Source organism: Bubalus kerabau, chromosome X, assembly GCF_029407905.1.
Source record: "Bubalus kerabau isolate K-KA32 ecotype Philippines breed swamp buffalo chromosome X, PCC_UOA_SB_1v2, whole genome shotgun sequence".
NCBI classification, from domain to species: Eukaryota; Metazoa; Chordata; class Mammalia; order Artiodactyla; family Bovidae; genus Bubalus; species Bubalus kerabau.
Window position 1 is genome coordinate 11,409,755 of NC_073647.1, and position 12,153 is coordinate 11,421,907.

The following is a 12,153-nucleotide window of genomic DNA, read 5'->3' on the forward strand; positions in this document are numbered from 1 at the left end:
GCATGCGCAGCATCTTCGGGCGCATTGTGATGGGAACTGCTTCTCCGAGTCTCTACAGAGACTCCAGAGTAACCACTCACCGCCCCCCGCAAGACCCCTCTGCTTTAAGCCAGACGCACAAACGCACAAACAAAACAGCTTTTCTTTCTTCTTTTCTTTAAAAAACTGGCTGCAGCTTGAAAGGCTGGCCCACGTGAGGACTGGTGTATTTCTATCGATTCCATCTCCCATGTTGACAAACGCCAGCACCGAGGCTTTGCAGTCCGCGGCTGCAGTTTGCAGTGGAGCTAAGCGGTGTGCGGCTTTAATTCCACGTCAGATCAACTTTGATCAATATCCCCCTACCGGCCCAATTGGAAGAGCCCAATTCGCCACCGCTGAGCCTTTTCGCTCTTTCCTTCTTTTTATCCCTCTTTAGACCCACCATCTTCTAGGGGAGAAAAGTCTCAGATTTTAATTTCTCTCTCTCTCTCTTTCTCTCTTTTGTTTCTTTGGGGGATTTATTGGTTTGTTTTCTGGTGTTTTGTCTTTTTCATTTTTGTTTTCTGTTTTTATTCTTTCTCTGTCTGTCTTAGTGATAGGGAGGGAGATCGCTTTGGCGAACCGAGCTTGCAGCCAATGAACCCGCCTTCCAGATTGGTGTGAAGACAGAAGTGAGGTGGGGGGCGGGGAGGGGGTGTGAGAGAGCCTGGGAACGAGAGGGAGCGAGAGGGGGAGCGTGAGAGAGAGAGAGAAGAGAGGAGGTGGTGGAGGAGGAGGACTAGTGTGGGGTGGAAAGGAAGAGTGAGCGAGAGCAAGTTGAGGGGAGGGGGTGAAAGAGCCGGCGAATTCTTTTTCTTTTCCTATTATTATTTTGACGACTCTCGAGTTGCGCCCATGCTCTTGTCAGCTTCGTTCTAGGCGTAGCATGGCCAGGCAGAAGAAAATGGGGCAAAGCGTGCTCCGGGCGGTCTTCTTTTTAGTCCTGGGGCTTTTGGGTCATTCTCACGGAGGATTCCCCAACACCATCAGCATAGGTAAGCGCGAGCCAGCCTGCCGGTCGGCCCCGGCTCTCCGGCACCCGAGCCCGCTGCCCTGGCACGGCTACCGGGTCCCTGTCCTGCATGGCCTGGGAAGGGACTGGGGATGGGGATCGGGCAGGAATCTCACGGGTCTGAACCCCAGAGAGCTGGCTGATCTGGGGAGCATCGGGAACCGGAGAGGTGGTCTCCTGGGGCTGGGGGTGGGGGTAGGCTGCCGGGTTTTCCGAGCTGAGCGGAGCCGGGGACGCCTGCAAGAGGCTGGGAAGCTGCAACCCGGCGCAGAGTCGCGGCTTTTCGGCTCGCTGCCCCGGACTTTGCCATGGCGTGCGTGCCGCCGCTGCAAGTTGTCCCAGGGTGATGCCGCCTGTCTGGCTGCGCCAGGGCGCGTAACCCGGTCCAGGGCGCCCCGTCCCGCGTCTCCGGGTCCCGAGAGACCGGCTAGTGCTAGGGGAGGTGGAAACCCACTCTGCATCCCCGAGACCCGGACAGCCACCGAGGTCGGTGGCGGATGGGGTAGAGGCAGGAGTGAGATTAGGAGCTGAGCCAGCGAGCGGCGAAGTCACGCAGCCCACGAATTCATGAATTGCCGCTGTGTCTGTCTGGAGTCCGGCTCCCGGGCGCTGGGAGGGAGTTCTCTCGGCTTCTGCCTGTATTTACTAGTCAGGAAGTTCGAATTGTTGCCAATTACAGAACCCAGCCCCTGTATTGTCACAGGGTGGAGGGGGCTGTGGGGAACAGGATAGAGTAGCAGGGGGAAATGAAATTGTTTTTCTCTCCAACCTTTCCCTTTGCGCCAGTAAAGGATGAACCAGCTTGTGGAGATGGGAGGTATGAGGGAAGAGGGGACAGGAAGCTACCGCCTGAGAAAGAACCAAGTCCCACTCTTTATTCCATCGTCCGACCCCCAAAGCAGGCTCCTCGGCCCTCTTTTCCCATGCCCCCTTTTTCCCAGAGTCTCCTCTCTCTGAAGGAAAACTAGGTTTCTCTTGGCCAAAATTTGAGTTCGCAAGAGTCATCAAAGACACACAGGTTGGAAATCAAAATCATCGTCGTGCACCCGGGTACCACTGAGAGGGTATCGTCCATCTGTAGTGCTCCCCAATTTCTAACTCCTCGGGGGGGGAGGACACAAGCCAAATCTCAGTTCCCTTTGCTTCTAGGTGGACTTTTCATGAGAAATACGGTGCAGGAGCACAGTGCTTTCCGCTTTGCTGTGCAGTTATACAACACCAACCAGAACACCACCGAGAAGCCCTTCCATTTGAATTACCACGTAGATCACTTGGATTCTTCCAATAGTTTTTCTGTGACTAATGCTTGTAAGTAGATCTGCTTTTCCTCCTTGTGGGACCTGGGGACCTCATTCGCATTCGCTTATGGGACTTGGGGTCTGCTCTCCGTGCTGGAGGGGGGCTGATTGCCCCAGTAGACATTCAAGAGGCTCGAGTCAATTCAGGTTTCACGCGACATAAATGAACGCCAGAGGATCCTGCTGAGGGAGGGACTTAAGGCTGTACACAAAACTCTGTCGTGAATAATGTTTGATGCAAAACTTTCATTTTCCTCCCTGCTAAACTGGCGCTCCCTCCCCCGCCACCCCCTCCCCTTTCTTTTCCTTTGGCTGGGGGAAAAAAAGGAAAAAATAGCATAGTTGTTCATGGAAATTTTTTCTGATGGGATTAAAGAAAGAAGCCTCTTGATTGAGTCAATTCATTACTTGACTGTTAAAGCTAGCACCTGGCTGTAAGAACGAGCTGAATTTGACAATCGCTATGTAGAAGCCAAATATGAGAAATTCTGCAAACAAGTGACCTTGAGGGACAGATTAGGCTGGGTTCCCTGGTTTCTTTCTGTCCTAGAATATCACCTTTCTTATCAAGAGAGCTCTGATAGGAACTGATAAGACTGCAAACTGATTAGGAGTGATGAATGCCTGGCAAACTGACGGGAAGGGAGAAAGTGTTCAGAGGACTCTCTGGAAAAAGCTACCTCTGTTCTGTCTCCCCTAGTGGTGTTTGCTCCCTGCCCCCATGGTTAAGGACAACACGGTTCTTAACTTAGAGCAAAAGGTGGAAGGGGGAGGTTGCAGCAGGAAACTGGATATGAAAAGGGAGCAATTTCATCAGCCCCAAAGCAGCTTCTGAAACAGCTAGTTGTGCCCTGTGATTGTTCCCATGGAAAGGGGACATTTTAAGAAGTAAAGCCACAGGAACCCAGATGACTAATAGCCTGTTGGACACAGGTTTTTCTGGAATGTTTTATGAGAAAGACTGATCATTCTTCATCTAAGCTTATTTCATGAAAAGTTTTCACACCAATGAAGGTGATGATGGCATAAATATGTTTTGCTGTTATGGCTGGTGTATTTGGGAATTTTTGACTTTTGATTTTCTTTCAGGGGAGAAATGATATTTATATTTGGTTGGGTAAAACTTTGTATAAGACATTCTTCAAATGCTTCTGCCTCAAAGGATATGTGATTTCCAAAAACTGTTGACAGGGTCTCCAAGGCCATGGGTTCCTTGGATTTGAAGACTTAGGTCAAGGGGATGGAGGTAAAGTACTTTGCAAGAAATGGTGACAGTTATCAGCTTTAAGAAAATTTTCTCTGAAGGTACAGATCCTTATAAGAACATGTTCTGAGATACTCTGTATTTGACATTCTTTGGCTTTCTGACATTGACAAAAATAGGCGCTTATTAATTCCAGCTAAGTGTGAAAGTTACAAAATGTCTGTCTATACTTTGCATCTTATTTTGGTAATCCCAGCCTGTCTTCTATAGCACACTTACAACACACATCTGACTCTTAATCCTGCAGCACTGTGATCTTGTCTAGAGGCTGAAATTTCAAATGCAGCGTCCTAAGTATCAATTAGAACAGATTCAAAACTAAATACATGAAACTACCCGGATTTATTACTATTAATAATGAATAACATTTATTTCAACTCACTTTAGTGCCTTTCCACTGAGGAGGACTGAGATAAAGAGTGCTAACTGACTCCTCAGGAATGACTGATTTCCAAGGGTTTGGGTCTTGTTTTTTATGGGCAAATCAGATTGGCACTCGCCAGGCCAGGACCATCAGAACCCTACTCAAGGAGCATTCAGGAAATAATCCTTGCCATGTGAAAAGCTCAGGTTTGAGAACAGGCAGTGAGTCATCCATATTGGGTGTTGAGTTGCCTTAATGCCTTATCTCTCAGAGCAATAAAGGAACAACCATGAAAGGAAAAGAAATTGATCACCTACCCTAAGTCCACAGCACTTCAGTTTATAACCTTACAAGACTAGGTTATGGATGGGGGCTTGAAAGTGTGGGATAAAGGGTGTGGCTCACTGGGCAATAGGAAAGACAAAACAGAAAGGTGACCTTGCCCTTCATATGCCAAATCCACACATATGCATACACTGACTCACACAGGAGACATTTCCAGCAACCAGTGATGTGTACCCAGCTGCCTGTTGCACACTCAGACTTTACAGCTCAGAAGACAGAGGAGGAAAACTCATCATCTCTGGTCCCCAAAACAGTCCTCTGTGAATGTCATAATCACTGAATGGGGGCCAAATCTCAAAGCTGTCTCCAACGGATAGTCTCTGAATGCAGAACATCATCATTTCATGGGGCCAGGGAAGTCCTGTAGGTGGATCTCATTTCTTGCCCTGGCCTTTTTCTCCTGGAATTGAAGATCACGTGACACAGATGTCGGCACACAATACTAGTTTGGCAATAGAGACTGGCAGGTGATCCTGGTTCCATTCTTACAATTGATTGCACTATGGAGCAGAGGCAAAAAAAAAAAAAAAACCCGGGATCTTCTGGCCTGCCCTTCCCTGGAGATCTAGGGAGAATTTGAGAAAACCCCAGAAGAGTCCAAATCTGGTCGCCCACCTCTCCTATCTGATTCAATATGGAATAGAATGGCAAAAATTAAAGACATTTCCCCTCTTCCTATTCAGAATTCCTTCTTTCAGCTTCCCCTAACACTAGAATTGATTTATTTCCATGATCTTTCCTGTGCCCTCAATCTTAGGGCAGGCACACAATTTTGAGGACACAGGTATTATGCAGGTAAACAAATATGTCAAAAATAAACAAGTGGTAATGCCTCCTGTATATGTCCCTGCTCTCCCTCCGCATCCCCTCCTCCAATGTATTCAGAGAGTTTCCTTGCAATGAATCCCAGGCATCAGTTATTTAAAGACTCTTCTTCACCAGCAACCTTTTTTTTTTTTTTTTTTTGCACAACTTCCAAGAGGTTTGCTTAAGACAGACTCCAACTTCATTTCGCGTCTTAAGAGGCCAATAAAAGCATGCTGGCTTTGAAAGGTGGTTCATTTGGGATCTCAGCTCAGAGGTGAATTGAAGTTTATCGAAGAGACTCATCTGATTTGGAGCACATGTTCTTATTTCACAGGGATTAACTGAGTTTGCTGCCTTCCTTTACAATTTGGCCAGGTAGCCCCAGAAAGAAGGATGGTGTGAATAGTATGATTCTAGGACACATGCCTTCAGGCACACACAGGTACCCCTACACACATAGTCAGTATTCATGAAAAGAGATGTACACACATGCTTTACATTGTATACACATTTGCTCTTTAAAAACCAGATTTGATCATCATAAGGCTTTGGGGAATGTGGCAGCACCCAGGGAGCGCCAGGTCCCCTTGGGGTGGCTTGCTTGCCCTGGCTCCTCAGGAAATGCCTCCGATTCCCTTGAAGTCTCCTCCTGTGTCTTGCTGCTGTGCACTTGTAGTGTACTCCACACTACATCGCCCCAGCCTCTGCAGTGTCAGCTCATTAGCACACAGAGCTCATATTCCCTCTCCGCACTGTCATTGCAAAAATTGCTGTTGTACACCTTTACAGCCAACAAATGTGCTTGTGGATTACGCACTGTTTGCAAGAGGCAAGGAAAAGGCAAATGTAACCTTAAAGGTTATTCACCACAGAATTGTGCTCTTAACGCACTAGGCTTAAATAAAAATCTGTTGATGGAGGCGTAGTGATGGTGGGACTGAGAGTGGGACTTAGGAGTGCAGGCTCTAATGGAGCCCCAGGAAAAATCCCGTTGGCTGGTGAAATGTATCTCATCAGCTGCAAATTTGTGTTCCATTAATTTTTTTCAAGCCATTTGAAATATACCTGCTAACTGAGAGCACGCTCCTTTTTAACTGAGCGCATTTTGCTACCAAGTGTCCTTAGCTGAGACAGGTTTTTGTCTCTTGCCCACAGAGTCACAATCTAATTATCTCATTAAATTGCCAGGTTCTATTTAACTGTTTAAATCCATCTGGGAAAGAAACGTCTCTCGTGATCCTATTCTCTGCTCTTGGGTGGGTCTTGTTTGGTTTGCATTTTACACATCATCTTTGGAAGCAGGGTGAAGACCCATCATATCCTGGCACCTGCCTTCAAACAGATCTTGGCACACTAACCAGTGTCAGTTGCTTCAGCTCCACCTCCCACCCCCAATTCCCCCATCTTTGCACCTTAACAGCTCTCCCTCTGTCTGCTGGCTGGTCTTCCATAAGCTCACTGGAGCACGAAGAGGTCACCGGTCAAAGATTTAAGTCACCTTCTCACAAGCTTTATTATGTTTTTTATTTTTTCTTCAATCTATTTTTCACGTGGTGAGGAGGGAGAAAGGTGATGCTGTTCATTTGGGCCAGAAAAACAGACGGCAATCAGCGGGCTGTAAAGATGAGCATCCAGCAAAGTGTATGACCGCCCCTAGAAGGCAACTTCTGGTTATCTACTAAGTGGAGCAGGGGCGACAGGAAGGGTCTGAGGGCAAGGAAGAAACAAAACCTCTTTGTTCTCCATCTATGACCACTGCAAAAAGAGCCATGGTTTTTCTTCCTCTCAGCAATTTTAACTTTTTTTCCTTAAAATGAAACTAGTTTCTCACGTCCGCCACTTCTGCCTCTATCAGAGGTCTGTTTCCTTCATTCTGCCTTTTTCTCGCTGCTCACCAAGACTCCATGAGAATAGTGAGGGCTGGCTGAGATTGTTATTGTATTTTTTTCTAACTGCTGGTATTTTTAAAACATTTCATTATTATGGGTAGTCAGTGGTGATTGGCTGGTTTCAGTTTAACAGATGGAAAAATAAATGAAGCTTCTGAGGCACCATTATTAATCTTCCTTTGTGGATAAGAGATTTGTTATTTTTATATAATTGGCTAAAGGATTAAAAGACAGCATGCATTTTTAGAGAGGGCCAGCATTTAAGAAGGTAGAATTCATACCTTCACAGGGAGAAGGGGGGATACATATGCTAATTCTGATGATTCCACTTTGAACTTCTTAGACTGAGACCACAAATATATTTGAAAGACCTTTCAAAAAACTTTCCATCTTCTCTAAATGTCAGGAACATTATTTGCATACTTTACCTGGCCCATTAAAAAAAAGTCAAGTTTTGACTTTGTTCCTTTGGTGCTTTGACTTTGATGCTTTGGGTCTAATTAGATGACATGTCCACAGGAGGGTGCAAACCCAAGGTGGGAGCTCCAGGCACTTTCCAGCAGGAGTGTGGGAGTTGTGCAGACACAAAAGGAAGACCCTCCCGGCTTGGGAAATGTCTGAGAGCTGACAAATAGCCTCAGCCTGTCTGTGGGGTGAGCCTTGAGCCAGGGCAGCAGCCCCTGAAAGGGGTGGGTACTTGGCAGAAGTTCCACATGGACGGAATTTGTCCTCTTCTCACTTCTTCCTCTTCTCTTGCCGTTATTTTCTCCTCATGCTCCACCTGCCCAGCCAAGGCCCATTCACTGGTATCCCACTGGCCCCTGAGTCAGAGATCTGACCCACCATACCAGGGATTGTTTTCTACTCTAGACTTTTCCAGTCCACATGCTCCTTCTCTAACCAGAAGATCTCTGTCCTTGGTCCATACTCCTACTTTGAGGGTGACAGCTTTCTATCTAATTTAAGAATCGAGCTTAGAGTGGCTGATACAGGGTTAATATACCTAACTGGGGAGTGTTTGCTCTAAAACCAGAGACAATGGGAAACCAGAATGCCTCAATTCCAAGGAAAGCTACTCAAACAGGAGTGTTTCTGGACATGAGGTGCAGAGCAGCTATTCAGTCTATCCAAACCAGAGATCAGCTGCCCCTGGTCAGGGAAGACCTCTACAGGCCAAAGTCGAATCCAAAAAAGGGGATATGTGTATATGTGTGGCTGATTCACTTTGCTGTACAGCAGAAACTAAAACAACATTATAAAACAACTATACTCCAATAAAAAATTATATATAAAAAATAGCTCCCTACATGTGGTAGGTTTGGTGTAAGTTCACCCAAGGCATAGGGGAGGTGCAGCTTCCCCATGTTGAACTTAAATATCTTTGTGGTCATTTGGGAAGCAGCAAAAGGTCACAGGCACTCAGTTTCTGCCTAAAGAAGACCGTATGTGAAGCTTTTTGTATCTTAATCATGCCTCAGTAAAGTAGTTCTTAGAAAATGTCAACTTTTTAGATGTACTACCCAAAAAGAGGCTGCTGCAGAGTCTGAAGGTGCCTATGTGGGCCCTGGCAGGGGATGCACCGGCAGGGAAGGGAGGCCATAGGAGGGGAGAAAGGTGCTGAGGAAGCTGGTCTTGGACTGAAAGCTCTCTTTCCCTGGGGTGGCATGCAGAACGTAGTGATGACGAGGCAGCGTCTAACTCTAGAGGGACTTGGAAGCCTAGGTGAGCAGTGTCTCCTCTCCACCCCCTCCATTTCTCCCTTCCTTTTTCTCAAGTGCACACTCTGGTTCCCCTCAACACACACACACAATGGAAAGAAGCAGAATACTCTGTTCTGGATTTCTGGTTGAGCAATAGTCAGAGAAGTGCAGTAAGTCCCCTACATATGAATGAGCTCTGCCCAATTTGTTCATAAGTCCAACAAAGTTAGCCTAGGTACCCCACTCACACAACCAGCTATTCAGTACTGTAGTGTAATAGGTTTATAATACTTTTCACACAAAAAATATGTACAAAACAAACAAAAAATAAAGAAAATATTTTTAAACTTACAGTACAGTATCTTGAAGAGTACAGCAGTAGCAACTACATCACAGCTGCTTTTACACTTGCTTCCAGACATCCTGGGCTTGAAATAAGGATACTCTACTACTGTACTCCACACAGTACTGTAAAGTACACAAAAGCACAACCACTTGTGGAGTGTACATACATGTGACAATGTACACCAGACACATGAACTAACTTATGTGATTGGCCATGCGAACATACGTTCACACCTTTGAAATTTCACAACGTGAAGGTTCATATGTAGATACTTGACCATGTTTACTGCCCTCTGGACTTCCCTTCTCCTCAGTTGCTAACTGCCATTTACTTCCTTAGCACTTGTCATCAATGTGACCATCTGTACTTATTTAGAAGGGGTGTGGGGATAAGAAGGAGGAAAGGAGACACAGCTGGTCATGACCCTTAACTCTATGGGGTTAAGTCTAGAACAGCACTTCGCACTTTTCATGTGCATAGCAGACACCTGGGATCTTGTCAAAATGAAGATTCTGATTCAATAGATCTTCAGTGTCCAGGAATCTGCATTTCTAGCAAGCTCCCAGGTGATGCCAATATTACTGGTACTCAAACCACATTTTGCAGGGAGACTGTGATCACCAAAGAAAAAGGCTCCCCCAGACAAGCTCTTACCCACATGACTTTCAAAGAAAACTTTATAAGAGACACATTTGGCTCATTCTGACTCATGGATGTCCCTATCATACTCTTAACCACCCTGTGTTCATTTCAGCCATATCTGTAGGTGTCTGATGAGAGCATCTACTTAAGAGTTGCTTTTCATAGGGCTTTGGAATGGAGACTGGAAGGCATGCTGAGGGGGGAGGTAGCTCATGAGCCAGGCTGACAGTAACTTGGCTTCTTGCCACACCCCAAAGTGTCCCTTTTAGAAACAACCTGCCCAAGAGAGCAAAGGTTGGCATGCAGTTCCAACTGCCTCTCCACTTTGCTTCTTGGGGTCATGGCATGCCAGAAGCAGGCACGTAGCATCTGCTCCTCAGCTGTCTGACTTTCCTTCAGCAGGGTTAGAAATATGAAGTACAACACAACCCAAGTTCTGTCTGCTTCCCTAAGAGCCTGAAAAATTGACTCCATTTTCAAGGCTGGTGCCAGGCACTCATTGTGAGCTAAAGGGGAGGGTGGGAAAGTGATGTCATTTTCTAAGACATGTGAGCTGATGAGTGCTCCAGGGAAGTCATTAAAAGCTTATCCAGTGTCATTTGAGGACTATCAAATAGCACCCTATCATCACCCAGTACTGCCCCCCAACAGTCTGCCATTGGTCTGAAATCCCAGCAATTCACTTATTTCTGTTACTGCACTGAAAACCTGTGCTAAAATGCAAGCATGACATCTCTGGTAGGGAATGCGTTAAATCCTTATCAGCCATTACTATTTCGACAGTAATTCTTTGATCAGATTACTACCTGTTACCTTACAGGATCCTCAGAGGAGGTTTTCCAAGACAGGTAAGTGACCCCAGAACAAGGGACCTGCCTGAGAGAGTGGGGTGCCCAGTGCATGGTGGGCATTCAGGGGGCAGTGGGAGACTCTGAGAGATGAGCAAGAGTTACTCAAATACACTCCACCTAGTTTGCAACATGTGACCTTCTCCATAGATCAAAATCTGGCCCCTTATTAACTAAAATTTGAATTCTTTTTGACCCTCCAAATCACACCTTTCTGGTGGTAGTGGTCTGCTGCTGCTTCCGTGCATGGTCATTTCTTGTAATAGATGACCCCAATCTCTGGGATCCCCGTAATTACTGAGACATTTTCAGAAGGACAATCAGTTTGTGATGAGGGGTGGTGAGGATTTTTTGTTGAACGTGTAAAAAATGTTGCAATCAAAAATAGTCCCCTTTCAGTCATCTGTGATTGACTGATCTACCTTGTCAAGTACACATTGCAATCAGGGCCCTCATCCTTGCTGCTGCCCAGAAAGGGATTGGCTACCAGTAACAGATGAGACCTGAAGAGATCAGGACCCAGTCCACAGAGGAATCATTGTGTGGATGTGGGTGTGGGTTTCTGTGTGGATGAACACTTTGGTAAATTTAAGGTATTAAGGCCACTAACATCCACAGTTAGCCAGAACCTGTTATATATTCTCAAACATTCTTATATCTTATTGCTGTTTCCAAGACTACTTGTTGGCTAGTTTAAAACAGTATTTCTTGAATTGGCCTACTTGCAGCAGAATCACCAGAGATGCTTGTTAAACATATGAATTCCCAGGTCACACTTCAGACATATTGAATCACAAAATATAAAGATAGGCCTTCTTAACAAACTCTATGGGTAATTCTAATGCACACAAGATTTTGGAATCACTGGTTTCATTAGCCCTGGTAGTGTAAACAGAGATATGTGGATTCGTATTGAATACTTGTTGAGCATGCCCTAATCTCCAGGCATTGACCAGGTACTTTCTACACATGTTACTTTTGTAAGTGAGGTGCTGTTGGCCCATGCAAGCATTACTGAGTTGGGCTCTGAGATTGGAAAATCAAGACTTGAAAGAGCTAAGAGACTCACCTCAAGTCACAGTGTCTGAGGTAAACCAAACAAGCAAAAATGTTCTTTGAGATGGTAAGCAGGGACAAGAAAATGATCTGCCTTGACAGTGCTTCTTTCCTTCTTGGCTAATGATTGGTCTTTAGCCATGCTGTAAACTAGGTGGCATGGCAATGCCAATCCATTTGTTAAAATGATGCACTGCAACCAGTTTATATAGCATTCATTGTGCCATCCTTGCTATCAAAAAACTTAACACTAGGGTTGAAATAATAATAATAACTCCCATTCATTGAACCCATGCCACATGGAAAACATTGCACTAACCGTGGTACATGTCTTATCTCATGGACTCATCATAGCATTGCTAGAAAGGAGCTACTCTCATCCCCAGTTTATAAAAGAGGGCTCAGAGGTGGCTTTATATATATATATATATATATATATATATATATATGCAACTAGCTCAAGGGCATGTGCATGCCCAGCTGCTCATTGTGTCCAGCTCCTTGCAACCCCATGAACTGTAGCCTGCCAGACTCCTCTGTCCATGGGATTATCCTGGCAGG

At 45.7% G+C, this 12,153-nt stretch overlaps 1 protein-coding gene across 3 annotated transcripts in view; it reads left to right on the plus strand.

Moving 5' to 3' along the window:
• Positions 1–406: 406 nt before the first annotated feature.
• The window catches only part of GRIA3 (glutamate ionotropic receptor AMPA type subunit 3), a 308,412-nt gene continuing 296,665 nt past the window's right edge, over positions 407–12,153 (plus strand). Inside the window, exons 1-3 of one of the 3 annotated variants that reach the window (XM_055564728.1) lie at positions 407–658; positions 890–1,016; positions 2,183–2,341. In XM_055564728.1, the coding sequence (XP_055420703.1) occupies positions 908–1,016; positions 2,183–2,341 (268 nt within the window). In that variant the 5' untranslated portion in view covers positions 407–658; positions 890–907. Of the gene's footprint in view, positions 659–691; positions 1,017–2,182; positions 2,342–12,153 lie in introns of those variants that run through there. The other 2 variants (XM_055564729.1, XM_055564730.1) reach the window with 2 other exon arrangements.